The sequence below is a fragment of the Chamaea fasciata genome, unplaced genomic scaffold (assembly GCF_029207755.1).
Source record: "Chamaea fasciata isolate MVZ Bird 193981 ecotype frontalis unplaced genomic scaffold, bChaFas1.0.hap1 SCAF_5, whole genome shotgun sequence".
Lineage (NCBI taxonomy): Eukaryota > Metazoa > Chordata > Aves > Passeriformes > Sylviidae > Chamaea > Chamaea fasciata.
Window position 1 is genome coordinate 6798843 of NW_027094090.1, and position 27722 is coordinate 6826564.

The 27722-nt window shown below is 44.8% G+C and overlaps 1 protein-coding gene across 7 annotated transcripts in view; it reads right to left on the bottom strand.

Moving 5' to 3' along the window:
* Nucleotides 1-27722, bottom strand: part of FRMD4A (FERM domain containing 4A) — a 357979-nt gene that overhangs the window by 80024 nt on the left and 250233 nt on the right. For all 7 annotated transcript variants that reach the window (XM_066182742.1, XM_066182743.1, XM_066182745.1 and 4 more), the window contains 2 exons: nucleotides 15814-15908; nucleotides 9012-9104 (listed from right to left, as the gene is read on the bottom strand). In XM_066182742.1, the coding sequence (XP_066038839.1) occupies nucleotides 9012-9104; nucleotides 15814-15908 (188 nt within the window). The remainder of the gene's footprint in view (nucleotides 1-9011; nucleotides 9105-15813; nucleotides 15909-27722) is intronic.

The window sequence follows — 27722 nt, forward strand, 5'->3', positions numbered from 1 at the left end:
AAGCACCTGAGCTGGTGGGGTGCTTGTGTGTACAGTGAGAGAAAAAATGAGCAGCACTCTTGATCTCCATACACTAAAAGAAACTGTCAAATACAAAATATTTAGCATTGCCTCTAACACTCAGCCCTAGACATATCCTGTCAGCCTGAACTTGGCCATCTATCACCTAGCAGGGACCAGGCTCTCAGCATTTGAGTTGCTGACTGGACACATAGATTGTCATAGCATTTGAGAGCACAAGCCCATGTGTTTACTTCCAAGCAGAACCTGCCAAATGGTAAAAGTATTTCACTGTGAACCTCAACACAATGGTATTTCAAAACATGACCACAGCAAATGTTTCATCTACTTCAGGTATCTATCTGTCCTGGGGTAGTGATACCATCCTCCTTCTTATGAAGTCTGAGTCTGGTGGGAGCCATCTAGTCCACAAGACCTCTGTCCACATCTGTCCCAGCTGGCTGACTCTGATCTAGTTGAGATGCAGGGCAGATCTGTCAGCAGATCTCAGTGACCCTGTCAATGGACTACCCCTTATTTCACTATTACAAAGCAATGGGTAAAGGAGAACACCCCTTTTCTGCCTCATCCATCCTGATGTCTGGCTCATTATCCCTCACCATGTCATTCAGAACCTCAGAGGATAACTTGAAAAATATGAGGCCATTTGCTAACCAGGAAAAGAAAAATCGTATGCATTGGCATAATGGACTTAAATGCAGATGTCATTATGTCCAGTGTCTCATGCTAAATGAGTATTCTGACCAGCACAGGCTGCACAGCTCCTTTTATGTTCCAGCCCTGTTTGCTAATAGTCATGGGAGCACACTTTTATGTGCTGATGCTTAAAAGCAGACAATGCTCATGCTAAATAGTTGGCCTGTTAAGTAATCAGTCAGGAATGAAAATCAGCTAAAAAGCTCTGTTTACCTCCCCTTCTGCATTCATTTTGCTTTGGATCCCATGTCCTGCTCCCTGTGCCTGGGCCGTGCTCAGGCCCACCTCATACAGCACCTGGGACTGGTATGCAGAGGACAGGAGGCAGCAAGAGAGACCTGTGTCAACTTTTACCTCATTGCAGGGGACGCCATGAAACTGGAGGTGCATTTGATTCCAGAAATACAGGATATAACAGCTAACAGAAGGAAAAGCTATGGATATTGTTTAACCTGAGCCTGTCCCCTCTCTCTTTCTCACCAGCTGCACTATGCTATGAAGTTGTCTGCATCTTTACCTACTGTCAATCAATTTTTCTTGGTGTTTCTAAAATGTTGGCCCATTGAATCCCTGGAAAACCATGGGAGATATTTGCTCATTCCTATGCCTCATTTTCTCCATGTACAAAAACATGTAGGGATCTGCTATGGAATATTTAGAGACCAACTCTATTATCTCTTCCAGGCTGTATATCCTGAGAGTCTGCAAATTACTGAGTGCTCCAGTACAAACATAGAGAAGGGAAGGAATCAAGGTGGTAGTGCAGGTACATTCCTCCCTCGTATTTGTTTACAGCACCAAACAAAGGCACTGACCTGAGTACAGTAAGTCCTCTGCCCCCTACCGACATGGGGAACCCGGCCTGCCCAAGCTATAAAAGCAGCAACCCAGCACAACACAATCTGTAAATTGTTCCACCGCTGTAATGTCCCCTGGAGTTTAGCTTGGCTTGCAAGAGAAGTGCATCTTTGTACTAAAGATGTGGTTTTGTACAAAAGCTGTTGCAGTTCCTCTTGGCTTGGAGTGATGTGCTTGCTTATCTGTCCCAAATGTGAGGTGAGGGCAGTGAATGGATCACAGCAGCACACTGCCTTCCTCCTCTTTTCCGTCTGTCACCAGGGGAATTGCCTCTCAATCTCCGGAGCATCAGCACAGCCCTTTCCTGCTCTTTGGTCATTGCCAAGAGTCACATCTTGGCTGTTAGAGGTAACTCACTGGGTGTACTGTCTTGCATAACACCACCCCTCAGCATCTAGAGAGCATCTTTTATCTGAGGATTTTGGACCATTTTAGGAATAGAAATCCCTCCAGCTCTCCCGTGTGTTGTAAGCAGCACATGAAGGTATGATTTGTCTGTCAAAGCTGGCATGAAGGTCACTTATTTACTGATTCAGCCCTTGGTCAATGCCATAGTGACAGGACCCCTCATAACAGACCTTGCTGTTGCTGCACTGATGACAGCCCATCATACCCACTGGTGTGAGGTATGAACACACAAATTGCAGTGAAAACAGAAACAATGTCTGCGTGACTTTGACCCAGTCAGAGAATCCATGCGTAGGCACTGACACAGCTATTGCAGCTTGATCCAAATTAGCTACAATTCCTTCACTGACAGAATCCATCATTTCTGCATGGTACCTATCATGCAGTCTGAATGCTTCCCAAAATTAGACAAGACAATGCTGCCAGCATCAACACATTCAAAACGTAGCTCAAAACAACAAATTTCCAGAATGTCGCTTTTTCTACCCCCTCAGGTGGCTGAATGGAAAGGAAAAACAACTTATCCCCTTCTCTCAACACAGCTCACTTATACAAATATATTCCCAGTTAAGCAGAAAACAGAAATGATGTTATGGGACTCAAGAGCCAGACTGCTATTAAGATGTGTGTGTAATGGATGGCTTGGCTCAGAGCTGTGTGCTAAGTAGCAGAGCCCCATTAGTTCCCTTCCTCAAGCAAAGGTCGGTTTTCACACAAGTAAATCTTTTGACTGGACAGAAGTTTCTCATATCTCTAAAGAGACTCTGAGGAGAACAGCCTCCCCGCAGGCAATTTATTACACCTTCCCCCCGGGTGAACAGAGCAGGGGGCCACCCTGGGAAGGCTGCAATAAATTGTCTGCAGGGAGCCTTGTCTTCCAGCACAAACAAGGTCTGAGTGGCTGTATTTACACACTGCAGCTAGCTGGGAGGAGGGGGTTTGCAAGGCTGCTGGCTTTGGGGATCTTCCCACTTAGCATACACACAGCTGGTGCACACCAACCAACAAAACACATGCTGTGCAAAGAGATCTGGGCTATGGCACGGGCTTTATAGACAGATCAGCTCACAGGAGCCCCTGAAAGCAGCTTGGTGGAACTGGCTTGATTATGTGGGTTCAGTATTCTGTTTTTTTGCTATTATTTCTACAGCATCCCATAGCAGTCCAAGGAGATGTAGAGCTATTATGTGAGCAGGAGATGGCTCTTTGTCTCCCCTTTTGTAGCACAAATTCAGGGAGTTTCTGGCTCAGTACTGGTACTGACAGTGGGTGAGAGAGACAGCAAAACTGCAAGGAGATCTGGGAAGAGACAACTAGCCATGAGACTGTGGATGGAGCACCCCAAGGTGCTGAAACATCTCAGGGCAGTTCCCTGAGCTGTCCTGGGATGATCAAGTTCCATGGAAACTGGGGTCTGGCACTGCCCTCCTTTCAGTACAGAGGGATCTGCACAGGATGAAGGAAGAGCAGAGGAGTAGAATGATTTGTGTATATGTAATTTTGCCCCAGCAACTTTTCCTGGGCTGTAAAAGGTGTAATGAACCTTGGGTGAGAGCAAATTCTGCCACTTCTCTTCCTCTCCCCTGGCTGCAAATTTAATGTGTTTGATAATCTGTTTGTGTATTTGCCCCAGTCCCTGTAAACCTGTTTCACACCATGTGGCAGAAAGAGAGCTGTCTGCTCCTTCTCCCTCCTCATAGGGGAGAGATGAGCTGGTGATTCCCTCATTCCCTGCCTGGAGCAAAGTGTTGGAGCACTACATACCCTTCCCTGGTGCAGAAGACTGTGGATGGAGAAAGGCAGCCCATTATGTGCGAGAGAAATAAATTGCTGAGGTTAATTTTGTGTGGTTCTATTCAGCTCTTCCTGCCAAGGCAGTCTGCTCTCATCACAACCCCTAATCTGATTTCTTGGAGAAGAGCAAAGCTGAGTGGATGTGAGTGGCATACACAGCCATGGTGTGCTGAGATCCCACATTAGTCAGTTGGGAAAGTGGGGAACAGGATGCTCTGAATCTGCACTCCATATGTCTTTCTGGCCCATGAGTGAGGCAGAAATGTATTTCAGTGACAGGTTCTAAGGTCCATCTAGCCCTAAGAAGAACAACTGTCTCTCTTCCTTCCCAGGCCAACTGTTTTCAAATGGCTTCTGGTTTCTTTCAGTGTTACCATTAGTCATTTTCCCATGGAACACAGGTTTAAAGATGCCTATAAAGAAGGGCTGAAAGACTAAAATAGCATAAGGCCTCATTAACAGCTGAAATCTGATCCAATTCAATTTAGATATGCAGGTGTAACCCTGTAGATAGGAAATGCTTCCTCAACCCTGGCTGTGCCAACCTGCTTGAAATAATAATTTTAATTTTATTGACTTGATAGGACAGAGTGATGCATCAGGTGAATATGCCCACATCTGAGCAGGGGTCTGAGCTCAGAGAAGAGACACAGGTTTTTTAAGCCTGCAACTTGTTGAATTCCAAAGCAGTCATCTTTGGATGAGTCAGATGAAATAAGTCAGATGAATTGTTCCTGAAAGGTGCCTATTTCTTTCCAGTGTTTACATAGGGAGGCTGCACTAATTAGCCATGACATAGAGCTGTCTGCTAGGTAAAGATGTCAGCTCTGGTGTGGCGAATCTCATCTCAGACTGCCCACCTGCCCCACCTGCCCCACCTGCACCACCTGCCACAGACCTGGACCAGTGCAGACAGAACTGTTCCTTCGGGTTAAGGAGAGCACGGACACCCAGGAGCTTTGCACTGTGTTTCAGTGCCAGTCTCTTACTTAGGGCCACTTTGTTCTGTAGTAACTGTGGTAACCTGGCAAAATGTCTGATCTCAATATTGAGAATCCTGAGCCCCCACAGCTCCCATGCTGACTTCAGCCTAGCCGGTACGTACGAACACGTGCCAGATGTTGCTGAACACAGGCATTCCTTTGTGGGAATACTGCTAGCCCATAGATACAAACTCTGCCCCACAGTGTATTTGAATATTGAGGATTTATTTCACATTTTGTTCCATGCCTTTCTGAAAGAAAAGCCTTTCCATGTGAGACATTTTCTGATTTAGTGTGACGACTTCTGCAGTGAGTTGTCACTGTTTAGCTGGTGAAGTTGCCCTGAGAACAAATATATTCATTCCTGGGAAAAGATCCACCAGTGGAGTGAATTTTATTTGCTAAGCTTGTTCATATAAATTAACAGCATGACAAACATACAGAAGATAAAGAGATCAGACCCATGCTGGTGCTTCCTTTGCTAAGGATTGCTAATCTCACATGGCCATTGTTTGAGGATGAGAACTCACTGCAGAGCCTGGCCAACTTTGCTTTCCATGAACAAACAGCATGTCTTGTGCTCTTGCTCTCTCTCACATCAAAGCTTTACACAAAAGGAGTAACTTTGCCTTCTTTCTGTCTGTATGAGCCTGAGCAAAGTGCTTCCTTCCCAACCAAAAGGATGTACTGTATCTGAAAAACCCCTGCAATCTCTATTTACCTCCTTTGCTGCCCAGGTCTTCACACTGTACTTAGGTTCCTGCACTTTACCCCAAAGCTCATGGTGTGAGGTACATTTTCTCTGTTCTCTTCTGGCCTCAAAATACCTCTGTAAAATCAACTAATCAGGCAATCCCTCCTTTCTTCATCCCCATCCTTTGCTTCTCCTGGACTTCAGTGGTGACTCTTGTATGACATGTTAACCCTCTAAGGCAGGGAATTAGTCTCACCCACAACCAAGGAACCAGGGCTATAGAAAGCCATCCAGGGAATCTAATTCTAAGGTGAGAACTAATATCACGCCCATTCTGTTGCCCAACATCCCTCCTCCCCTGCAAGACACATGGCACTGCCTCTTGCTTTCATGTGTGTCTTTAGAGCTATGTAAACAGATGTTAGCAGAATCTTATAAAATAATATTGCACAATAGCCATGGGGCAATTCACAGCTGCCCAAGAGCTCTCATTACTTCCTAGATTTCTATGTTGTTCTCAGTGGAAAGCTTTCATTGAAGCGCTAGATGACAACCTGAAGACAGGAAGGCAGGCTTCAGTAGCTGTGTAAATGTACAATGGAAGAAGCAATTTTTTACAAACCAGTGCTAAAAACAGTCTTCTAAAATCCCCCTCCTTTGACACAGTGCTGTGAAATTTTTGGTCTTTGATAGTGGAAGAGAGGAAAGACACTGGAGATCAGTGTTCAACAATGTCAAACCCCAAGGAAATGTGTGTCAAAAGACAAAGCTTCAACAGTGCTACAGAGATTTTAAAAAGGGAGGAGAATTTCACACTGCAAAGCTTGTGAAACGTCCTATTTTCGGCACAGTTCCTTCAAGACGCCTTTTTTTAAGAAGGCAGGCTTCCCTTTAAATGTACTTTTAGAGCAGGCAAAAATCTGTGGCATCTTTGGTGGGCATTCTGCCCTCCGACATTGCTGCAGGAATGTTACGAGTAAAAACCATTTGATGGTGATATTAAAGGTGAAAACGTTTTCACTGTAGCTTCCCCTTTTCACAAACTACACTTTACTTTTCTTGCCTGAGGCTTCATCTCTTCAGTAGTTATGCAGTGTGATTGAACTGCACATTTACTTCAACTAGAGGGAAAAACCCACACAATTACTAAATCCCGATGCAATAAACAGAATTCTGTGTCATGAGCATCTGGCACATCCAGTTATGTGTATTACTTGTATCTCCCCACTTAGGACTCCCAGCATCAACCTAAGCTTTGTCAGCTGCAATGCTTGGGAGAGGTAATGCAAAAGGGTATTTGCAACCACAGGCAAGCCTTTACCTGTGACATAGTAGGTGTCATGGGCATGCAGTTCCTTAAAAATTAACACATTTGTGATTTAGTACAGCACTAATTATCTCTACTTTCTGCCTGATGGCAGCAGTGAGAAGGGAGCTTTCTCTTTATGGTATATTTATGAATGGCTCTGCAAGCTGCTGCACACCCCCAGATTGTAGAAAAAACCCTGTCTACAGGTGGGTCTCTTTAGAACCTTTCCTTCAGCCCTTATTTTAGTTCCCAAGCCAGAACAGAAACCACTGGATAACAGATATGTGGGGCCTTTCCAACTTCAGCCATCTGGCTGGTGTCGGTGTCTTCAATTGCCTTCTGCTCAGATCAGATTTAGGGATGGACATGGGAACTCCTTATGTGCTGGGAAACTTTTTCAACTTCTGCCAGCATCTGACATCCACAAGGGAAATAAGCAGTAGAAAAGGCACGGTAAGTTAATGCCTGTTCCTAACTCTTGAGGCATCTGGCTCCCAGTCCAATCCAAATTGTAACTCAGTGTGACAATCCACTCATTAATGCCATGAATAAGAGTATAAGCCCAGAGTCAGTCTGGTTTTCATACATGCAGACACTGAATGCTGAGTTTTTCCCTATGGACTGAGATTCCACAACAGGAGGGGTCACTCATTCACTAACTGTTATCTGGATTTGTATCTTAGGATGTTTCTTGGTTGGGATCCAGCTAGAATGACTGGTCTCCACTGTGCTGCCAACTTTCATAAAACAATACAGATGGCAATATTTATGCTTGTTGAGTGGTCTTTGAAATGAATATGAGAGTGGCTCAGTAGCACTGGCTTTCACACATTTTAGTTTCGCTCCTAAGCCCAGCACTTAGTTCTTGCTCACTCAGGGCTTTCCCTGCTGTCCATGGGATCCCTGTCCTAGCATAGACTCCCCAGTGTGGTCCCTGGACAGGATGTCTGGTAACTGACTGGCTGTGTTCTTAACAAGCATCAACAATTTTGTGTAGTTCTAAGTACAGGTGGATCTGGATCTCACACACTGAAGATGCTCAGCTCTAGATCTACACTTACAGTTTGAAGCACCCAAAATATTGACTTAATTCTTCTCTTCAGAGATATCAGGCTAATTCTGGACTCACGGGGCTTTGTGCAGTTTTGATTTGTCCTAAGATATATCCACCACTAAATATCGGGACATAACAGAACAAAGAGTCTCTTCTCCTAAAAAGCCTGCCTTGTAATGGAAGTTAAATGAATGACAATCACTATGCAGAGGAAATAAGCTTCACTCAGGGGAAGAAACTCAAAAGTAGGTCTTCATTTTTTGTGGATACTATGGAATGAATGAGAGTGATGTCAGATGTAATATAACACTGGAGTGGAAAGCCTAACAGAAAAAGACACAGTTACGCTGCACTGGCTTGTTCTAGACATGAGCTATCCATTAAAAGTAAGTCAAAACCCTCAACTTAATTTTGTACATATGCCATCCCAGCCCCCAGTCACTCCCTGGGCATTTCAAAGCTGCAGGAGCAAATTTGTCTTCTCAGAAAATATCTCCCTTGGAGGCAAAGGCACTGTGTGTGTAGGAGCACTGGCAGCTTCCAGCAGCTTCCAAACACTAAGAGTTCCTTGTGAAAATCCCAGATGAAGTTTGAAGCTCCCAAACTGCTGTAATCTTCATTAAAACTTTTATAGTCTGGTCCAGCCATGTAGAAACCAACCGGCTGCCATAAAATGGCATCGTTTTCTATTTGTGGGTAATTCACTGTAGCATTGAGTTCAGAAGGTGAATATGACAGAGCTGTACAGAGACAAATTTGGTCTCTGACAGAATGCACACTGTGGGCACAGTCCAGAGGAAACTGATGGCTCACCAGTGAGGAAGTGAGTGTTTTCCCTGCAGGTTGCTGGCTTAAGTGGGTTATCCTGGCAGAAAGAGGGCTTTGTTCTGCCACACTACTCAGCTTGGACCTTCCAGCTCAAAGCCCACAAGCAGAAGAGTAAATACGTAACATATGATCTTGCCCTCATACAACATTTCCCTGTGGACAGCTATGGGTGTTGGTGTGGCTACTACTTGTTTACAGTTGAGTGAGGAGAGTTTACAAAGCCAAAGAGCTCAAAAGAAACCTCCATGGAAGTGTTTGTTTGCCTGCAGGTGTTTCTGAGAAACTGACAACCTCACTTCCTGGCCTCCAGGAAACAGGCTGTCTGTAGCTGTATCCCATGGGAAGGGCTTGCCATCAGGCACTTACCTGACACAAAAGTACAAAACAACCGGTCCTGACTTTTTGGGGAAGTCATGTTCCAGCACCCGGCGGTCCAGCTGAAGCCAGTTCAAGTGTCCCCTGGCAAGAGAAGAGACAAGTTTTGAGCCTGACAGCAAACAGCTTTCTGACGCCTCACAGCAGTGAGGTCTGAGGTGTTACAAAATGTGAACCAAAATGTGTGCTATTTGCCCTGGACTATTGTTTGATATTTGAAAAACACACAATAAATATTTGAGGAGCAGAGGCAGTATCATCCTGGCAGTGTTTCAGTCTGGGAATCGAACTGCTAAAGTTCAATCTGTCAGGGTGAAAGCTGGCACCACTGAGCAATCAGGACTGCCCAAAATGTTATGAGCTTCACCTTTTTATTACAGGCCCCTGGAGCAGTTGTATCATTAAAAGTCTGTCAAGATTTTCATTAGCAATCCTTATGGTTAAGAGTTTCCACGGCGCCTGCAGTATTTCACTCAAGGCTAAATCTGACTCTACAACCTCAGACAGTTTATTTACCACCCACATGCCTGCAATAGCCTCTCTAGGTTTGCCCAGCCCTCGTTTTTCCTTCTTCAGAGAGCTCTTGAAAAACAGCTGCTTCATGAAGCGTTCCAACTACAATTACCACATGCTGCTTTTCTTTTGCCTGGATGGTACCTGTCGTTGTTATTTTCTCCTATAATTTATCCATTCCTGCCTTGCTGCTGGAAGCTTTGCTGGGCAGGAGCTCTGTTCTTTGTCACATTCCCCACATTGTAGAGTGCTGTGTGTGCGTGAGAGGTGCTTTATAAATACCATTATTTGTATTAGAGGGGCATCTTGATCCCCAGCTGAGATAAAGGCCCTGTTGAATTAGGCACTGTGGAAATACCTAGGGTGACATTCAGGCCCCACACTGAAGCTGGCCAGAATTTTGCCATTGCCTTCAGTGATGGTAGGGTTGCATCCTGTGAGCTTTTGGCTGTTGAGTTCACTCAGACCAGATTCCACCCAGAGGGAGAAGCAGCCCTTGCCTTCAGTACTCTGTTGTCTAGACAAGCAAGGGGAGAGAGAATTGAAATGATCTGGGGGAGAGTCTTGCAGCAAACAAAGCAGGAAAATGGAACTCGGATGTCCTGTGCTTTATTCCAGTGCCTATTCACCAGCTCATGGTAATCCTCAAGAAAAATTCTTCATTCCAATGAAAATGAAAAAAAGGAAAAACAGAGCCTGCTTTTAAAAAAAAAACATTAAATTACCTTCTAGAATTGCCACAAGCCTTAGCAATGTACCCTGTGTACAGCAAACATACTCAGCTTTCACAAAGGTTTACATGTGCATGAACATTGGGCAACTGAGAAGCCCCTTTAGATAGTAAGCAACGACATCCCTGTAGCAATTTAACTGGATTTACAGCCCCCCCACTCCATCTTTCCTAGAAAAATAAATAAAGGGAAAAGTAACACTTTCAGGAGGCTTTGAATCACCTGGGTTCAATGGGAATTTCTGTACTGCTGCCCTGGCTAATGGAGGTGCAGAAGTGGATGGGCAGCTCAGGGACCTTCCTGATCAGGCACCTCTGGGCTGCTCTAGAAACCTGTTGGGACATTAAGTGTGCTCAGGTGAGCACAGCACGCCTCTTCAAACCAAGGGATTCTAAATTACTGGTGAGCTCCACTCATCACTCTCCTGGGTTCAGGATCAATATGTTGAGAAAGAAGCTCTTCTCGAATTTTGCCATGTAGAAGTCAGGCATTCAGTTTAAGCAGCCTTTGCATCTGTTTTGCAAAACTACCAAGTCTCAACTAGGTACAAATAATACATGTGGAGTTGGGAACTTTTCAGACTCATCCTGGACATCTTTTTGTGTACAAAAGGAACAAAGTCTATTTTATCCCCTGCTCTAGATACCCATGCCTTTCTCTCCAAGACATTTTAACTTTCAGACAGTTTCTTCCTCTAGATATAGTTTTAAAATATTTTTTTTTTCTCTGTATTTTTCACTTTACCTAAAGGGCAGCCTATAGTGTGTGTTAGGGGCACAGACTTGCTGGCATAATGGCTACTGAAAAGGGGTGCTTTAGTGCAGGTTTTCAAGCCAAACTGGTCACCTCATATGTCTCCATTGCAGTACATGGGGCTTTTAACAGGCCTCAGGAAGGCTGAAATTAGCTATGAATGCGAGTTACACATGGGATTGAAACTAGCCATGCTCACCCATTCCTAGCCTAAGCAGAACTTGAGCGTTTACCATGTAGGCCATGGTACAAAATGCTGTCAGAGCGAGGATAAGCCTCACTAAACCTGACATCCTATGCTGAATCTGTCCAGTTGCATTTGTGTCACCAACGCAGCAGCCACCACCAGCTGATGGTGTTACACACCAGTTCCCACTGAGGATGAGCTGTTGACAATGGACTTACTGTCTACCACTATGTTTATTCAACAGCAGTGTCTGGGTTTGCCTAACATGCACAAGGAAGGGTTGAGAAGCCATGGTGCACAGCACAAAAAGTCACTTCAAGATATTTCTTATTTTGAAAAGACTTGCTCTTTTCATTCTCATTGCATTTGAACAGGAGAAACTGGTTGGTATAATCATACATACATATACAAACATACATACATACATATATATATATATATATATATATATATACACATATATATATGCACACCAGTTCCACATTTATGTGGCACACGTACACAGTTCTGAGTACTGGATAACACATTTAATTGCTACTGAGTTTTTAGGTTGAAGAGTTTCATTAGTCTCATCTGCATGGAGCTTAAATCCAAAGCTCCTTCAGAGCAGGAAGGTCACCTAAATCCCTGCCAGGAGCTAACTGCTCACTGTACTCAATTACTACTTACAATCTTTCATCGCTGAGGGCTTCTGCACTGCAGATTGTCACCTAACTCCTTGTTTTGAAGCGTGCATGTGTGGCATGTAGAGAACAGCAGCAGTGAGCAGTCACTGGTATCTGCCTTTGAATGTGGACTATCAGGGAGCCAAGCTCCAATGCTGTTGCACCACAAAATGCTTTGCTCTGGAATCTATCTTCCTGTTGTCAGCAGAACTATTCATGGAGCACAATCCCATGTAAGACAGGGAAAAGTATGGGAATATAACCCTAGGCATGTAGTAATCCTGACAGTTTTCATGGACCAATTTAGGCAGCTTGAACTGGGATCCCATTCATACATGCCCATGTCTAGCTGGATTTCCTTCACGGTTCAATTTAGAGACACAAAGTAGCTTTTGTTTCATTATCACCACCGATTTGTTCATTCAGATTTTCTATCAGTGCATTCAGAAATTATGGTGCAAATGATTGGGGAAACTATAGGGAGGTCAAATACTGGAAGCCAGATAATTTTCCTCTGTTGGTTGTACTCATGTTGGCAGTTAAACTGGTGTGTCAATAACAACCACATAATCACTTTTAGGAAAAAAACCTGGGTCCATTTAGGATACAGACTGAGTATGGATTTTGGTGCCCAGGGTCCATTTTGTTGATTGTATGCAGTAGTTCTCTTTTCTTTTATACGTTAAGAGTAACACATCAATGAGTACTTTGCCTCCAGGTGGTTCTGTTTATGTGGTTTTACTGCTTAGTGTCCAGTTTTCTGAAAAGTGGATCCACATTGATTTGTGTTATAAAGGTGTTTGGACCAATAAACCAACTCACACCCTTTCAGTGTCAGATTCATTCTGAATTTAACAGACATTGAGAAAGACCAATTAACATAATAGAAACCATATAAACTATTTATATTTCCATCAATTGCAAGAGAAACAAAAACCCTTTAAGCTTACAGGTTTTCTCAATTACTTTTGAAGGGAGTGAGAAGCTCATGGGGCCGTAAGAGTGTAACTGTACAAATTTTGCAACACAGTGGACTTGGTGATAAAGAAACTGGTCTAGTGCCAGAGCAGGACATTATTCTGAGAGTTGCATCCTCCACTGGACCAGCTGTTCAACCAGGATGTGGGACACCTGCTCCCTCACTCTGGCTCTGCTACATGGCTGGAGGGTGGAAACAGGCTTCCCCCCAGCTCCCAGGGATGAGAGGGTATTCCAGGGAAGGGTGCTACCCTGCTCTGTGGGGAGCTGTGGGATGCAGAAGTTGGTAGCTCTCAATGGAGCAGGTGACTCAGATCTAAGGACAAGCAAGGGATGTGGACACCCTGCCCATGGCCCTGATAGGGCTTCTGCAGTGAATAGAAGGTTAATCCTGGCCACTTGCTCTCAGTGAATGCTGAAGGAGCTGATACGAAGGGAAAGGGTAGTTAGTGGAGTTTCATAACAAGCTGAACTAAAACCCAAGCTCTTTCCCCATCCCTTTTCACTTTTAATCAAGCAGGATATTGCTCTTCTAGCTTCCTGTGAAGCTTGGCCCCTCATGCTGTACAGGGACACCCTTTTGACCTGTGCTCTCCCACAGTTAATGGCTCATGCTATAAAACGTTCCTATGATCATTAAAATAGGAGGCGTTATTCTCCCCCCCATAATAGTCTGACAATCTAATTTTAGTCACGCTGAATGCAGTAATGACCCTATATTATCACAAGAAACTATTAAGTTGCCAACGGAAAGGTTGTTCCTATTGATTTTCTTCTAAGGTTGTCATGATAGAGCGCAACTAATGAATGGAAATCCCCAGTCCAAATAATTTCTAAATAAATTACTCTCATAGAGCTTTTACTCTTAAATAGAAGAATTGATTTAATACTTTAGTGGCTTTTCTTCTTTCTAAACTTGCAATTTAGCCAACCTCAGACTACATTTATGAACCAGGCTTGTTCTGTTTTAGCTGGTTATGAGTCCCCTTCAAGTAAAGCACATGGAAACTCACTGGAGAGTGAAGAGAAAGAAATCCCTGAGGGCCAGTGTCACAGAATTAAAGGGTTTCTTTTTACATTCCTGGTCTGTCTTAGGTAAAGGTCTGAGTTATGTGCCCTGCAAACACACATTAAGAGACTGAAAAATTCCCTTTCTTCAAAAAGTAGTAAAAACAAACTTCCATTTCACATTGCAGGCTAAGATCTGTGGTATAGACAGCCCAGTTTATTTTCTGAAGTTGGCTTGGGACAGCTATTTCTAAGACTCTGCAAAGGCCCCAAGTATATTCTTTGGCTGTGTTCAGTCAAATAAAACAATTGCTGTTTGTGCCTACTCTCTTCAAAGCATTTTACAACTGAAGAAGAAATACTTTTGTCAGGGTAATTTTCATAGCACTGAAGAAGCCTCAGTGCAAATGTCAGAGTCACTATGGGACAGCAGAAGGGCTTCAGACCAGCTTCAGACCAGCTACGACTTACTGCTTTGGCTGCAGTACTGCTTACTGCTTGCTTGCTTACTTTCTGGGCTGCAGTTCCTTGCTTTAGTGAGGGTGACCCCAAATCTTTCATCTGGGCTGGCTGAGCATCTCCTGAAAAGCATCCTGCTCCATCTACAGGTCTGAAGGTGACCAAGTGAGTGGATGCCATCACCTAACCCTTTGAATCCTGCCTGGACAGTGCACATCCATGTGCATCTGTTACTTCAACCTCTGCCTTGACAACCTGTCAGCTTTCACACTTCCTCCCTTTGCTAACCTAGATCTTTCCTCACCCAGTTAAACTTGGAAGTTCCAGGGGAGGCTAGGCTCTCTCTAATTGCTAAAACCTCCCCATTAGCTTCCATTGCACTCCCAGGGGAGCCCTGTGCCCCCCCAGCTGAACTAAGAGCTGGGACTTGCTCAGCTGCTCTCTGCTTACAGTTTGAGACGTGCCTTGTTTCTCACCTGTGCTCTTGGGACTGTTAAGGGAACATTTTCATCTCCTAATGTGCTTTGTCTTCCCTTCATGGCTTTTCTGTGCCTCTCAGACATCACCCACTGAGTAACTTGCTCTCTCTAAGAATAAATACACTGGTGGGAGAAATTTCCTACTCCTGCTTTATAAAAGGCAAGTGCATCCTACTGTTCCTCCTTGAAGGATTAATCTCATTAATTTGTGTTGGGTTGGAGATCAACAGGGCTGAGCTACTCGTGTCAGTGAGCTGGGATGAATTCTGGGATCTCATCTGATTCAGGTTCTGCTTCTGCACATGCCTGTTGCTGAGCATTCCTCCATCCTTGGAGCTGTGTCCTGAGATGGCCTCAGGCTGTCCAAGGCAGGTGTTTGCCAAAGGAATTGACTTTAGAGGGGTGATTGCTGCCGAGATGAATGCGGATATGTTTGTACAATTATCCAGCAGCCTCTGATTACCCAATCCTGAATCGTTATTCCAGCAGATAATTTACATTTCCCTGCCACTTCAGCAGGAGAGTGGAACTGGCTCGTGACAGCAATACTGCTGACTCAGCTCTTCTGGGCATACAGCATTGGCTTGAAAATCTTGTTCTTTTGAAATGATTTAGATGTGGGAAGCCTCTTCCTGGTTAACATATAAAGAAAAAAAATCGATTGCAAACCAAGGTGGGTGTCCATACAAGACACAGTCCATATGCCAAGGATGGTGTAACTCCTGAGAGAAAACAGCTGGAAAAATGTAACAAGATGGTGCAGTAGCACTGAGGGGTCACAGTCTGGGACTAATCATAGCCTTTGGCAGACCTTTAATGTTTCTCCAGTGCAAATTTTATTCTTGTAATTTAATCTGGGGGTAGCTATGGCCTGTCCTGAGACAAAACCTCAAATTTTGTGGTAATTTGGTCCATGCCTCCCTAGACCTTGGTCTAGGACTTTACTGTACACAGTATTTCTACACCAAGATTTTCTGTTACCAAGGTTTGCCTCTTAAGTATTTGATTTTTCACACTTACGTTTCATCTGTGAATGCAATTCCAAAGTACTCCTTCTCCTTCAGGTTGAAATGAGATGCCACCAAGTCAAGCAGCTCCTTGGCCAAAAGCTTTGGCTGAAAAACAAAAATGAAAGAAAGTGATTAATGAGGAGAATTGGATAGAACTGCACTGTGCTTGAGGAGGAAAACACTATCCTTGAAACTACTCCACAGCTGTTGCTTTTATGTTCCCTCTGGTGTTCAAGCTAAATCTGCAAGGAACATTAGCTCCTTGAAATGAGCAGTAGTTTCCCTCCTAGGTAAATACTAAAAACCTGGCAATTCTGACCTATTCAGCACTTAATGTCTCTGCAGACAGATGATCTGCTGCCTGCCAGTGCTTGGATCTACCAGGACCAGCCCACTCCTGCCTCTCTGATAATTTTAGTTGTTAAAGCTTTTTATCAAGGGCCCTTGCAAACACAATTCTGACACCCACTCTCTCACACACAGCATAGATATATGCTTATAACACTAAGAAAATACATAGTGCCAAAAGATAGGATGTGACGGGACCAAATGAGAAGTAAATGACAGAACAAAATAGTTTCCCATTCACTATTGCTTGTCATATAGAGATAAGAATACATCCTCAAATTTAGGCACTTGGAAGGAAAGACAGGAAAGTAGCACATAAAATACTTTCAAAAATACTTTCAAAATACTCTTTGTAAGACAATAAAAGCCAAGCTCAGAGAAACAGAGGATGGTTCATTGCTACCTTTTCTGCAAAACCTTATTTTTCTTTCAACTCTAATGTATTCTCCTGCCTCTATGAATTTTCATCTGCTCTGCTGGGCTCCGGTTTTGCCAACCAGATTTCTGAAGCCTTGGCAATAGCACAGCTCTCGTCCTCACTGTCACTTGTAGGAAACAGGGGTACAAAGGATCCGGGTAACTGCAGCCTTGTAATAGCCCCAGATCCCTGAGCTGCAATTGTTACAGCAGCACTGGCACAGCTGGGGTCAGAGATCCCAACAATGTTCCCTGGTGGCCACTCATAAGGATTTGGTCTACAAATCTCTGTGCTGCAAACCTCAGTGAAAATAAAACTGTCTGCAGGCTTGACTGCCCCAATGAGTCCGCCAAGCAGCTGAGTCAGTTACCCCAGACATAAACCTGTTGTTAAATGGAGGTGAAATTATGATGCTGTGCAGAAAATGGGTGGCAGGGATATCAGAACCCTGCTGTCCTAATCAACTGCTCTATAAACACAAACACAGCTATAGTAGAAAAAAAGCCTGATTTGTACCTAACTTCCAAACAGATTCATAAGACTCAGACTCTCTGAAAATATCCCTAAACTCCTGTGTAGGAGGAACAGCCTGGCAGATAACAAATAGGTAGGATGCGACCAGCTTCATTCTAATTCCAAAGTCAGACTTCTCAGGCACAACTGTTGGAGGCTCTGCTATGACAGCACTGGTGTCTGCATTGACCTTCACTCCTGAACAAGCTCCCAAATGGTGCTCAGAGATGAGAGACCCAGGCATGGGATTGTGGTCAGGTCCCCTGTCTCCTTGAGTCCCATCAAAGACTCAAGCAAAGAGCACACCAACTACACCAGTCTCACTGGGGGCTCCTCAGATACTTCTTTCCTGACATTGTGCTGTGTGGGATGGACATTTACAGCATCCCGGTCTCCTGTAAGATGAACCTCACTTTGTCAGAGCATTTTAAGGACAAGCAACAGTTTGACTTTGGATATACACAAATATTGTGATGAAGAGGATGACAAGACTGCCAGGTGAATTCAGAGATACACAGGCTCAGTGCAGGTAGTTACTGGGGGCATTGGGTGAGTTTTAAGCTTAACAAACAAGCAAAACTTTTAAAGGAGAGAGAGGAAGAGGGGTTTGTTTCCTCCTGTCAATGTACAGTTTGAAGCCTTGCTTTTCTCCTGCCCTTGCCCAAGGGTTTCTGCTCCCTTTTCTTCTGGCTGGGCCAAATTCTCTCTGCACCAGAAAGAGGTTTCTTCCCAACTCAGAGCTACCACAAGAGGAGGGGTGGGAATGCATGGCACGACTGACTCCTCCATGGCCAAGGCCATAGTGGGGACAGTTGGTGGAGGTGAATCCAGGCAATCCCCATGCTGGAGCGTATTGCAGGCTGGGAGCAGCGTGACTGTCACTGCCTGGTGCCCAGTGCTCTGCGTGACTCAGTTATTTGACAAACAAGCAATTGTGCTGCCAAGCAAGGGAGTGAGCCATCAGTCAGGCTGGCTGGGTGTCCCACCTGAGAGGGCAGGGGTAGGAAAGAGTAGTGAAACATCATGCCTCAAACATAGCAGAGTTTTCCCATGTCTAGGTTAAGCACATGAAAGTTAAAGCTAGAGCTTTTGCAAGAAAGCAGGACAGAGCAGTAAAGAGTTGATGTGTAAGAGGCTGTCTGTGGACATGGGGAAGGTGTGGGCCCCTCTGCTGCAGTCAGACAACATTGCCACAAGGGACACTGGACAAGGGAGAAAGTTCCTTCTGCTGTTCACATCATGGAGAAGTGATGCTCCACTTTCCTTTCCCCATGCACTGCTGTATCCACCCCCAGCTATCCAGTGAGGAGCAGCACCCAAAACTGCCTGCCTTCAGTCATCCTTCCCAGGATGGGTAAATGCAACATGCTTCTTCCTTATTTCTGCTGAGTGAGACCAGGCTGAAAAAGCCAAGGGGAGGTGGTCAGCATGGTGTGACAACTTTCCCATGTCTGTTGCCGAGAAGCAGATGCTCCTCTCCCAGCACAGCCCCCTGAGGCTTGGCAGGGGCACGATTTCCAGTGCCCTTGCAGTGGGACCTCCTCCAAAGCCTGTGGTAGCAGATAAGGCAGGATAACCCTTTGCCTTGCAAGATAAGGGAAAAGAACAATAGATGCAGACCCAGCATTGGAGTGGTGCCAGGTTAGTTTCTGGGCCAGAGTCCCTGAAGAGGCTTATGGCAGTGAAGTTAAGCCCTGCTAGTCCTCTCCAAGATTACTTTCTGCTCTCCCCTTAAGCTCTGCAAGGTTATTGTCCTTTCCAGTGGAATGACTCGGGTGTTCTCCCAACACAGACAGGCAACCTGAGTGTTTGGAGAGGAGGGGAGGAAGGTGTCTTCTCCAGGTAGTAAAGACTCCTCGAGACAAACCTGCCCAGCAGGGATAAGGCAGGAAAAGCCGGGCAGGCAGAAGCTGAGCTGCAGCCTGTCCCGCTGTCTCAGGAGAGACCCACACGCCCGATGTTAACGGTTAATCTTCTTGCCATTCGCGATGGGAACGGCTGAGCAATGACCTCCTTTCATGGGAGCTGCGCAGACAAAGAGCTCATTAGCAATGCCTGTGGCAAGTTGTTTTAATTCATTATTAATTTCTGGACTTCATTTTCCAGAGGGAAAATTTTGCATTAATAAAACTTCCATCACAGACATATTGAAGGAGATGGGGACTGGTCTCTGAGAGCAGGGAAATCAATAGAAAGAGGGCCTGGGATCTTCTGGATTCAATTCAACTGAATGGTCAGCAAGATGCACCTTGTGCATCCCACAGAAATAAATCAGAATAACACGTGGCATTCTGAGTAGAAACTGAACCATGTCCTCAATGATGCACAGCTACAGAGCTGGACTGTGTCACTCTGTGAGTTGCCCAAGCAAGTGTGGAGACTCCTCTGCATCTGCTGCTCTTCATCTCCTGCCTACCTACACCTTCCTGGGCATCCTCCATGAACCTGTATCACAAAATGCAGCCTGTGGGGCTGTCATAGCTGCAGCTGGCTGGCCTGAACTTGGGATGACGAACACCAGATGAAATCCTTTGTCTGGACCAGTGAGGGCTGAACATACTTTGCTGGTGGGGTAGATTGTCAGAGCAGCATTATACAGCTAGGGAATCTCCTGCTGCTCCCTCCTGCTACGGGACCCTCTTTGCAGAAAGGCATGTAAAGAACAGTGCTCTGTAAATCAATTGCTATTGTTACTAAAGAAATCAGCAGGGACCCAGTTGTGGTCCCAGCACACTGGAGCTGTGGCCCTGGGGAAGAAGAGCCTGCTCCTGGAAAGTGCATACTCTTGCCAGGAGGAAAGGCTGAGGGACTCCCACTCCAGTGTATCTGAGTCTCTGGCACAGACACTGGCCATTTATAAGCCAAATCCTGTCCCTGAGGCTTCCCTGTATGGCAGTAACCTGGGTGCTTTCCTGGCTCTGGATCCCTACTTGTACTCCCCAAATCCTACTCCAGCCTGGAAAAAGTTACATTTTGCAGCCTGGACTTCCTGGACTTGCAAATATGACATTTTCTACAAAACTTAAAATGTCAGGATCCACTTGCCAGTTATGATGGCACCAAACGTTGTCAAGAAGATTCCTGATACTCTGCAGAGCAGACAACTGTGCTGTGAAGTCAAGCCTGACTTCAGAGCACTCTGAGTTTTCTTCCTTCCCTCTTGGAGAGACAGGGGAGCAGAGATGGACTCATTAGGGGCTGCCTCCTTATTAGTGGAATGACCCAGACATCCTTCCCTGCTCCCTGGGCCATGCTGGAGAGGTTTGTCTGAAATGATAATGCCATGCATCCACAAAGCCTCAGCAGTGAGGAGCACAGTGAAGACATGGCTGGGGCTCTTTGCAACCCTGCAGGCTTGAAGCAGTGAACTCATTCCCTCCTTGCCCTCCAAAACAGCTGAAGTTTGTTCAAATAATGACTTGGAGGAAAGGGAGAGCTTTATTAGTGCTGTCAGGAGGTGGCAGGGAAAGGCCTGAGCCTTAGTAGCAGCTCTGTGACTTGAACTTGCCATGACAAAAGATGATGAAAAAGCACCAAAGGCAATGCAAGAAGGTCCATATGGGATCATCCTTGGCTGCACTCCAAGTGATGTCTCACTGCAACTCCCCATTGCCTAAAGATCCCACTCCACACCCTAGACTACAGGCACAGCCTGTGCTGGCAAAAACTGCACCAAGAAAACTTCAATGCACGCCACGTCCAAGATCTGTCTGTATCTCCTTGTCCCTATTTAAAGGACCACTCAGCACTGGCAAATTAACCACAGGGGATGAGTCTCTCTTCCATGCACTCCAGTTATCTCTGCACAGAGGCACTCTACAGGTGTCTCTTCCCAATTAGACATGATGGCAACTCCCCTGAACAACAGCAGAGCACAGAGAGCACTGAAGGCAAGTAGGGAGGGGAAGGACAAGCCTGAAAGCTCCTTGGGAAAGGGAAGCTGCATGAGGAATTATGATTCAAAATGATTCAATGTCAAAATGTTTCATGGCTCTTTGATGGTATTTATGGGCTGCTGTACCCACTGTGGGAGCAGGCTGGGGTCTGCTCATGGGACACCTCCCCAGTGCTGCAAAGAGGAAAAGGAGGATGTGAGATACAGGTGATGCAGAGCAAGACTTTGCTGCTCAAGGTGACATGAAAACGCCATTTTAGTGCCTCCTAACACCAGCCACTGTCACACAGGTTTAGTGATAATACTGACATGGGCATGTGTTAGCCACAGGATAAGAGAGGAGGAGGAAGAGGGCTTCTGGGGAGAAGGATATCTTATAGACTGGGATAAGCTTGACACCAAGCTGTAGGGAAGGGATGCCATCCAAAGGGACTTGTACAAGCTTGAGAAGCAGGTCCATGGGAACCTCATGAGGTTCAACAGGGTAAAGTGCAAGATACAGGATTAGGGGAACCCCTGGTATCTGGTATTCCCCAGAGACAGGCTGGGGAATGAAGAGATTGAAAGAAGCTCTGTGGAGAAGGACATGGGGGTACTGGTGGAAGAAAAGCTGGGCACGATTCAGCACTTGCAGCTCAGAAAGCCAAACGTGTCCTGTGCTGCAGCACAAGAAGTGTGGCCAGCAGGTCGAGGGAGGTCATTCTTCCCCTCTACTCTGCTCTGGTGAGATCCCACCTGGAGTGCTGCATCCAGCTTTGAAGCCCTTAGTACAGCAAAGACATGGACCTGTTGGAGTGGGTCCAGAGGAGGGTCATGAAGATGACCAGAGGGATGGAGTGCCTCTGTCTGACAGAGACAGAATGGGCTGTTTACATCAGTCATTGTGGGAAATACAGCAGAAACACAAGCATTCCAGTATTAAATATTCAATATAATTAAAAGACAATGTTACTGGGATTTGAGCAGTGTGAGGAACTCTGGAATCATGTGTTCCCCCAGTGGAAAGACAGACTGCCCACTTTTGGCAGAGAAGGATGTTTCTCTATGACAGCTTCCCATTAAGCTTAGAAATGAGTGAGTTATAGAGAGAGATTATCTATCCACAGTCCAGCAGTGCCATGAATAAAAAACAGATGACAAGGTATTAGCAGCTGCTGGTGTGTCCCTAGAAACTCAGGCACACACAAAGTATATTTCATTGTTTTATTAACTGTCAAACAAGCCTATCTGTTCCCCCTCCCCATGTCATAGCTTGTCCCTAATTCTCTGCAGCAGAAGGTTTCTGGGTAATGTATAGTTTCAACATATGGACAGACACATGCCACCCAAATCCATCCAGCAGAGACACATGTTGAGCTGTGGTAACCAGGTACCCAACTCACACCAAGCAATGCCTCGCTCATTAAGGTTAAAAACACTGCTACCATCCACTGTCTCCTAGCTGGAGAGACTTACGAGTGCAATATAGCACAAGAATGCAGAGATGAGACACTGCTAAGCCGAGTGGTGCAATGCTAAAGATTGCCTGCAGGACTGGTGCTCAGCACTGATTTTGTGCTAGAACCCAGCTGTGGCCAGGCACAGGCTCCGTGACTCAAACCACTGGTATTTAGCTGTGAGCAGGTTTGGTTTCTGCAGGATGGACCATGAAGTATGTTTAGTTTAAACCACTCTCTTAAGTCCTATTGATTTGGTCAAATTTTGCTCAACATTCAAAGGCCGAATGTTTGAAAAACATATTTTCGGTGGCTTGAATTGCAGTGTAGGCTGGGGAATGTGTGCAGTGTGGCCAGTCCATCAGAATGAGAGGTGAGGTGGAAAAGGAACAGTTTGCATGAATGCAGAGCAATTCCTCCCGTGGCTGTGCCCAGCGCAGTCCTACCAGGCAGGGAACAGCGCTTTTTCTTGGGTCTGCTTGAGCCTTAGGCGGTGTAATCAGGAGGAAATGAAAGTGCCAAACTGTGCTTCACACACAATTCTTCCCCTCCACCGACTATTAGCATTTGCTAATAAGCAAACTCCAGGTCCTCCCCATGAATTAGATCATCTACTAAAACCAGTCACAACCATATCTTCCAACACCAGGGAGATAAGGCCAGTAAAGAAACCCATACAGGCCCTGTGTGTTCTGCCTCTGTTCCTCAGGGCATTGATACTTACTGGCCAGCAGCCTTATCTGCTGAAAGCCAGCAAATGCTCCATACTCACCCATATGCATTAAGCAGTGCATTACCCCATAATAGCTACCAGACTGTAACTCCTTCCCTCCTCTGCTTCCTTGTACATGGAACATGAAATTCTTTCATCCAGGGGCCACTGAACTGTCCCTCACTTGCAATTCTCCTCTTGTCAAATGGGGTCTGCCAACAGCTCTATCATCCTCTTGTTTAACCCATTTCACGAATTTCCAAGAAAAGACAAATCCGAAGTCACTCCATACAATGTTGTGTAAATACCCAGTAGCAGCCCTTTTGGTAATTGTGTCATCTGAATACAGGGTAATAATACTGTACAAAACTGCTCAGGCTGAAGGCTTGGGGCTTTAGGGGCTGCAATTTCCCTTATGGGATAGATCCTCTATTCCTCAATTCCACGTTATTATGTCAATACATGGAGTGCACATAATCAAAGCAGGCGGGGATGTAGTTGGGTGAAAAATTATTCATTGAAATGCAAAATGCCTGGAGAGGGAGCGTCTTATTTTTTATCACAGAGCAGCTGAACTCCATCAGTGTTGGGGACTGGAGGCAGGAGCATTGCTCGTGCTGGCACAGGCAGCACCTCCTTCCCAGAGTCAGGGGTTGGCTCTAAAAATCTCTTTCCTTCATTTACATAAGCAAATGAGACAACTTGCCTCCAGCAACTGCCTCGGGAATGTGGGGGGTGGTGACAGAGTGCCACTGACGTTTTTTCTTGGAAAGTCAAAACCCGCAAGTTGTGGGAATTACGATTTATTAGGGTCAGAGAGAAATAGGCAAAAAAAAAAAATTCCCGAGTTTTCTAAAAAAATCTGTTTGGTAAAAGGATTAGAAACACCCTACTGACAAGTTGCCTCAGAAATATTTATAGATAGCTGCATTTCTGGGTTCAGCTGATACCTGACACTCCATATCTTAAGTCAGAAGGCATTGCTGATACTCTCTAATTCCCCTACATATTAGCAGTTGGAATCTGCTTAAATAATTTTGCAGTCACAGAAAGCAAGAAGTATGAGCAGGCCAAATCTGCATGGCAAATTCATGTCAAAACCAAAATGAGAGGCAGTTGGTGGGATGAAAAAGACACTTTTAGATGTCTAGCATTCCTCCTACCTTTCTTCTCTGATGCAAAGGCAGCTGCACTCTTCCCCCATTCAGAAGGGGTCTGTGTCAATGCCCAGTGACCCCATTCCTCTCTGTTGCCATCTGTATCATCCCGCAAATCCAGCAGAGTTTTCAGGTGACTGCATCCATAGAAGCCAGCCAGCTGCAACTGGTACTGGGACAGGAAATCTGATCTATACTCAGATCTTCCTCTCATCCACGACAAAAGCCTCAGAATTTCCCTCTTCCCTCCCTTAGCCCTCTGCCCACTCCATTCCTTCTCTGTCTCCACTGGGCATAGCTAATGTCCTCACATATATTAAAGAAGGAGCCTGGCAGATGTGCTGAGGATGGCAGAAGGAAAACCCCAGGTTTGGGGCTGGCCCTGGTTCTGATCACCTATTTTTTGTCCATAGACCTCATGTACAAGGAGGTTTGGTGCCTTAGTGCACTACATCCCACATGAGAATCTGCCTCTCTGTCTCCTGCAGGGCTGAGGAGAGGGAAAGGATGCTGTGCCTGGCATTCAAACTGATGTCCCTGTATGTTCTGACTTCATGGGGTGCCATCAGGAGCACCACACTGTAAAGTATTTCTTCGTGGGATCCCCCAAGAGTCTGCATCTCTGAGCTGTGCAGTCTGGATGTGAAGGCTCGATGCACATTCACTGCATGGAGCATCTGTGCCAGGTCCTGTGTCCCCCAGTGTACCTCCTGTGTACCAGAGCACTGATCTGTGCATGCACAAGCACAGGATTTCCAAAGAAAAGTGGTCAAAATCCTCACATATCCCCCCTGGGATATCTTTCTGAGCATAAGATCACACAGGGTAACCTCATGTGAGGACTCAAGCCACCCTTGAGTCCAACTGAACTGTGGCCAGGAGCATGAACTGAGTGAGAAGATCTGGCCAACCACAGAAGCAAACCTGGATTGGAAGGGAAAGAAGAATTATTTTTTGGAGGGATTTGATGGAAAGTGTGGAATTCCTTATGCTGACTGATGTAAAAATGGCTTTTGTAGCACTGCCAAAGTCACTGCCAGCTCATCTAATCAGCCATGAAAACATCTTGCACTGAAGCAAGTTAAAAAGTTGCCCCAAGTCAATTTGCACATGCAACTTTTATTATTCTTTATTTAAACTTTCTAGATTTGTTTTTGGATTATTGGAAGAAAAAGATCCTTCCTCTATTATCTTTCTTTGGGTTTCTCCCAAATCCTAACACAACATCAAATCTGGTTTGACCTTTACAAGACACTCCTGAAGACAATCTTGGCTGGCTGCTTGCTTCGCTATGTGCTTACTCCAGCAAATACTGTGTTTTCAGGAGGCTACTCTTACCTCCATGAAAAATTTTATGGTATCATCAGGAGCTGCATGCTGTGGGTTAATATAGTTTTAATGAAAATACATCCCAAATTTGACAGTTTTGACTTTTTTTAAAAAATTTTCTGGGAATTTAGAGCAAACTTATGAGACACTAACTCAGAAGGACTTGTGCAATAAAAAGGTGTTCACTTATGTGAACCCAAACAAGCAACTTTCAAGCAAATTCAGTTCCTTTAGAGCAGAAGAAAAGCCATTCCCATCTGTGAAGATCGGATTCACTAGCCCTTTAAATGACCCTCAATGTCTTGAAGCTATTAGTGATCTATTTGGTAGCTTCGTATCTCCTCATGCACGAAGCATCTATGAAATTTATACGTATAGATGAGAAAAATATGGAGGATAGATAAGCAGAGCAGAAGGAAAATGCCCATACACAGGAGGACTTTGCACTGGCTTAGGGACATCACTTTCATACAAGCAGCGGAGGGAAGCATCTGTGCTTTAAAGCAAATCCCAACTTTCAAGGTCATGATGGCTTCAGCTTCTCCCACTCCACCTGAACTCCAGATCACTGGGGCTGGGTGTATTTGGCACTTGGATCTCCACGGATTAGCAGCACTGGCTATATCAGTACCAGTTACCTGATAAAGGCCATAGCAAATCATGCTCCCACAGCCTCAAAGAAGCCTGGGTAATCAGGCAACTCTTTCTTCTTTCCCTCATCTTTGCAAAGAGTCAGAAGACTCTCATTTTTCAACACAAAGGCATTTAACCTGTGGGAGATGCCCCTGCAACAGAGATGGATTTCATTGTCATTATCTGTAATCAATTTAAGCAAGCAATGACATTACTGAGGTTAAACATATATCTTGGTTTTATTGCAGAACTGGGGGCTCAGATTTTTCACCTTCCTTTTGCACATAACATGCAGCAGTGATGGATACAGAGACCAGATTAGATGGAGCTCTCCAACTGGAGATTGGTGCTAAATTAATACAAACTGAAGCAGCTCAAGAGGAGAATTGCACATGCTAGGGTGTTAAGAGGGTTTGTGTGCCCAAAGACCAGGGCTTTGGTTCAAACCCTTGTCTTAATGCAAAGAAAAAAAAAAGACATAGATATGGCATTCTATGCAGCACCCCGGGTTGGAGGTGAGGTGCCCTACTTTAAGAAAGTATGTGACAAATTTATTCAGATAATCGGCACTGTAAATGTTTGGCTTAAAGTATTTGGGGTCTTCATGAGTGCTTGCTTTTCAGTTTCCGGGGATGTGTATAATTTTGAAACAGGGTAGTCAACTTCTGCAAGAAAGTCAATTGTGTTTTAAATCACCTGACTGTATCACATGTGGCAAATCAAACTTTGAACATGAAGCAAGCTTCAGAGCCAGCTTTCTGGGCAGGAATCCATTTCACACTCAGCTGACAATGGGGCTTGATAAGCACCCGGCCAGTGTGAATAACCAGCTGCCTTCTATATATATTTCGATTTGGTAGTGTCTGTTGAAGTTTTATATCACTGAGGGATTGTTTGTATTCTTTTAAAGCATTAAACCTACCTTGACAAGGTCAACAACAATTTCTACAGAGGTCAGCATTTTTATTTTGAAATATTTGATCATAATTCTATCAAACATTAAAGAAAGAGTTTGGCTAGGGCACATAATGAAATTGGACAGCTCACACAATCCATTTATCTTTTCGACTGTAAACCTCTGAAGCGCTCTAGTTCATCCAGTTTCAAATCAACTGTAGAAATGTCCATCTCCCTTCATGCAGCCTACAGAAATTGGTGCTTGGAAATGCTCTTGATCTGTTATTGCTGATGTGGAAAAGGAAAAATAATTTCCCAAGACATACTAGCTTAGCTGCATTCTTATGTTCTGTTTGCTTTTTAAAAATCTCTCCTGAATAAGGATGTTTATTTCCATCCTCACTCAAAGTCACTTCTTCACCACTGAAAATATTTAATAAGCTAAGTGAATGCTTATTTTTGTAGCACATTTTCTAAACACATTAAAATCATTTATTTAAAAAACCCTCTGTTAGCAAACCTAATGTTAATAAAAATAAATAAAGTCAATAAAAGTGCTAGGTCGGATGCATAGGATTAAG